This window comes from Galeopterus variegatus, unplaced genomic scaffold, assembly GCF_000696425.1.
Source record: "Galeopterus variegatus unplaced genomic scaffold, G_variegatus-3.0.2 Scaffold694, whole genome shotgun sequence".
Classification (NCBI taxonomy): domain Eukaryota; kingdom Metazoa; phylum Chordata; class Mammalia; order Dermoptera; family Cynocephalidae; genus Galeopterus; species Galeopterus variegatus.
The window spans coordinates 473,305-478,012 of record NW_007726805.1 but is presented as its reverse complement, the minus strand read 5'-3'; the positions used below and the strand labels follow the sequence as shown (position 1 = coordinate 478,012).

The 4,708-nt window shown below is 32.8% G+C and overlaps 1 protein-coding gene across 2 annotated transcripts in view; it reads left to right on the top strand.

Annotated features, from left to right (window-relative positions):
- The window catches only part of RALGPS2 (Ral GEF with PH domain and SH3 binding motif 2), a 129,625-nt gene that overhangs the window by 29,196 nt on the left and 95,721 nt on the right, over positions 1–4,708 (top strand). For both annotated transcript variants that reach the window (XM_008571513.1, XM_008571512.1), the window contains exon 5: positions 1,630–1,719. In XM_008571513.1, the coding sequence (XP_008569735.1) occupies positions 1,630–1,719 (90 nt within the window). The remainder of the gene's footprint in view (positions 1–1,629; positions 1,720–4,708) is intronic.

Genomic DNA, 4,708 nt, shown 5'->3' with positions numbered 1-4,708 from the left:
TTTTTTTTTTTCTGGCAGAGTGTTGCTGTTAAAAAGTCTGATAATAAGTAAATTTTCTTCCTTTTTTAAAAGAAATTATGTTCTTGTTTTGTCTAGATGGCCAAAAGATTTTTCTTATAAGTCCAGTAATTTATTAAACTATGTCCTGGTGTTGGTTATTCTGGGTCAGTATTCTTAGGTGTGGTTGGTTTCAGCTGGGACTGTCCGTTGACGAGTACCTACGCTTACCCTTTCCCGCATGGTGGTTTCAGGATGGTTGTACTTGTTATATGGTAGCTTAGGACTCCCAGAAAAAATGTTCTGGCAGTCAAGGCAGGGGCTGCATGGTCTTTTATGACCTTGTCCTGGAAGTCAGCATCAGTTTCGCTAATACTCTATTCATCAAAGCAATCAGAAGCCTGCCCAGATTCAATAAGAGGTGACATACACTACAACTTTTGATGAAAGGATTGACAAAGAACTTGTGTTTTAAAATCACCATAGTATTTGTCTAAAAATTTGTCTGATGTAGATTTTATTAACAGTGATCATGCAGTTTAGATTTGAACTCATAGTTGATATTTGGTAAGGTTATTGTTAAAATATCTGTAGTGTAACTTGATTTTTTTGTAGAAGTAAACTTTGTCAGAATTGGTGAGAATTAGTAGTCCAAGAATGAAGACGACTTTGTAAAATATTTACATTTTACATTACATATATATTTGTATATAGATATTGACAGTTGTTTACAGATGTAAACAATTGCAAGTAAAATGTGAAATATTTCTCCTTTTAAAGAGTGAAGAAATATGAGGCAGTGGCATTATCTTTTGCACTAAAATTTCTAACTACATCCTGTTTTTAGATTTTTATAAGTTTGAACCAACTTATAGTACTTAATGTGTTACATACATATTTTATATCATTTGATAAGCAAACTGTTTCACCAGAGTAGAGCATTTTAGTAATGCTATAGATCTAGTCTGCCTTCTGATGATTTTTAAAGTTTTTTAAGGAAATCAAGAAAATAGTTTCATTGAATTAGAAAGCATCACAAAATTTTTGAAATGCAGTCTTAATTTTAGAATGTTTAGATATATTTTTCTTTATGATATTTTATTATGTTTTATTCATACTAAGAAAACCATACTTGGGAATCTTCAGATTTATGATTCTGGTCAATGTAAGTCAGTGAAAATGTAGGATTACACAGCCACAGAAAAGCATGCTGTGCTATAGGTACCATCTTTTACAGTGTCTGATTTTAGAGCTTACCTCATTCTGCCAAAATGTTTCAAAATACAGCAAGAAAACACTTGTGCTTATAAAGTGTTCACTTTGTGTCTCTGTGGTTGTATTGCATTCTCTTAGAAAGCTCTTTTCCCTAAAAATTTATATTAACTTTTACAAATTAAAAATTATAGTGATATTTTTATGTGTGTACACACACACACATCTGTTACTCTTTCTATATGTATATGGAGAGTGTGCAGCATTTGAAGATTGGTTATGTCATGGTGATAAGGGAAAGAGGAAGTATGGTTTGTCTTTAAAGCAACTCTAGGATGTTCATCATGTAGTTCTTGTCATTAATTTTATCCTAGTGAGTAAATAATCTTGTCCTCAACTATTTTTAATTTTTATTTGCAGGTAAGCTTTTGGGTTGTTAGAGAGATTCTTCATGCCCAAACATTAAAAATTAGAGCAGAAGTTTTAAGCCACTATATTAAAACTGCTAAGGTAAGAAAAACCTGTTTTTATTTTTGAGTTCAACCATTCAGAAATATTTGTAAGTGGATATTTGCCTGTGGTACTTTTACTGTTTATTGATACTGGAAAATAAGGCATCGTGATAAACATAAGTCAGTTTTTAAATCGAGTACCTGTTTTCTTTCCCTTTCTTCCTTTCCTTCCTCCCTCTCTCTGAGTAGCTGAAATGTATGATCTGTTTCACTAGGTAAGTAGACAGAGGTCGGGTTATGGAAAAGTATGATATTTATGAAGTATTGGACTATTATGCAGGTGATGGAGAAAGCCATATAGGATTAAGTAGAATGCATATCAATTTTTTGCTTCTGAAATAGATCACTCTGCCAGCCATGTGAAGAATAACACTTTATTTTTAAAAGAATAATATATATGATGTTACCAAATACATTAACTAAGCAATTATGTGTGGCATAGATAATAAATGCAGCAAGAAAAATGGACCAAGGATAGTCACAATTTAAAGAGGAGAGTGGAACAGGACATTCCGAATAACACTTTATTTTTAAAAGAATAATATATATGATGTTACCAAATACATTAACTAAGCAGTTATGTGTGGCATAGATAATAAATGCAGCAAGAAAAATGGACCAAGGATAGTCACAATTTAAAGAGGAGAGTGGAACAGGACATTCTGTAAGTGGATACTGAGATTTTATTAAAACCTGTAACAACTCCAAATTTATGTTAAGTTCACTAAGAACTATACTAATTGTAGCCACATTCATTCTTCATTATTCTTGTAATAAATACATAAGTTATATCATCTGTGAATTAAAGTTAAAGTAAGGATACCGTGTTTAGTATTATTATAAGTCATAACTCTTCCATATTTTCTTGGAACACATGAGAGCAATTGTATTCTAACAAATTCTGTGGCACTAGGTGGCAGACATGGCCTTCTACAAATTTGAAATTTTGCAGAAGTATCATAAAATTTGTAAAAACATTCTTTGTGATATGTTAGATAAATATTGGTTTTTAGCTAATCAAATTTAATGGCTTTTCTCCATAGATCCTGAATTTCCATTATTTTCTGATATTTTTGTTAGTTTTTTTATTTACTTGTATGTTTCATTCAAAACAACCAAATTTTGCCCATCAAACCTGCCCCTAATCTTCTTATCAAATAACCATTTGATTCCAGTTCAGACCCTCAGACTGGAAGTTAATTTTGGCAGCACTTGCTGTCATTCCAAGCCCTAAATTCATAATTGTTTCTTTTCTCATCACTGTCCCTTGAATCTTTCTATTCTGACTCTCTGCCTTCAATATTGTGTTTGTTATAAAACGGGCAGGTCTGTCTCTTCCTTAGTAGATTTTGTATTCAGTTGGTGTTCTTCAGAGAGATGGAACCAATAGCATTCTGTGTAAACATGTATAAAGAGATTTAAATATAAAATGTATAAAGAGGTTTAAGGAATTTTGGCTCATGTGATTGTAGGGGCTGGCAGTCTGGAATCTATAGGGCTGGCCAACAGGCTGGAAATTTAGGCAGGAGCTGAGGTGGTAGTCTTGAGGCAGAAGTCTTGAGGCAGAATTTTTTCTTTTCTGGGAAATCTCAGTTTTTACTCTTCAGGGCCTTCTAAATGATTTAATGCAGCCCACCACATTATCAAGTGTAAGCTTTTACTTAAAGTCAACTAATTGTAGATGTTAAACACATCTACAAAATATTTTCATGGCAATACCTAGATTCCTGTTTGATTAAATAACTGGTACTATAGTCTAGCCAGTTGACACATAAAACTTACCATCACATAGATACAAAATAATATTTATAAAAATATTTATGGTATCAAAAGAATGATAAAGTAGATACCCATTTACCCACTGCCCTCTTTGAATTCCCATATGCCTCTTCATGTGGAATCTCCTTCCCTCCTACTGTAAAGGGAACCACTGCCCTGAATTTTATGTTTGCTTTTCTTTTATACTTTTACTCTGTATATGTGTTTCTGAGTCATATATTGTTGTATATGTATGCTTTTTAATTTTGTTTAAATTTTATTATTCCATATTTACTTTTATACTTTTAAAACTTTATGGGGGGGATGGTGGCTGGTTAACTCACTTGGAAGACCATGGTTCAGATCCCCATACCAGCCAGCTACAAAACAAAAAAAACCTTTTTTTAAAAAAACTCAGCAGTGTTACTTAATCGTTTGGGGAATAGTCTGTTGTAGAGTATTGTGTTGTTTGCATAGACCACAAATTATTTAGTGTACTGTGGTTTGGATAGTTTCCATATTTTTGCTATTATAAACACTGCTGGTAAAAACATTCTTGTATGAATCTCTTGGTGGTCATGTGAGGGTTAAAGCCCTAGAAATAATAGAGTTCACACTAACAGTGAAATTGCAGAGTCATAGGGTATGCTCATCTCTTTAACTTTGTTTTCCAAACTAGTTATACTAATACACACTGTGGTCATGTGAGGGTTAAAGCCCTAGAAATAATAGAGTTCACACTAACAGTGAAATTGCAGTCATAGGGTATGCTCATCTCTTTAACTTTGTTTTCCAAACTAGTTATACTAATACACACACTCACTAATAATGTTTGAAGGTGCCTGTTGCTCCACATCTTTGTCTCACCACTTGATATTGTCGGAATTTTCCATTATTGCCAGTTCTGGTGGGTATGAAATGTGTTTCATCTTACATTTTAGCTTTAATTACCCTTCATTGAATCTGATAGGAATGAACATCTTTTCTGTGTTAGCCATTTAGGTTTTCTATCTTGAAATATCTGTTCAATATCTTTCAGCAATTTTTCTATTGTGATATTGGTCTTTTACTGATTTTTTTTTTTTNTGAAATATCTGTTCAATATCTTTCAGCAATTTTTCTATTGTGATATTGGTCTTTTACTGATTTTTTTTTTTTTCTTTTTGTCTCTTTTTTACTGACCGGTAACGGGATCGCAACCCTCGATGTCGCGCCCGTACCGGGGACCG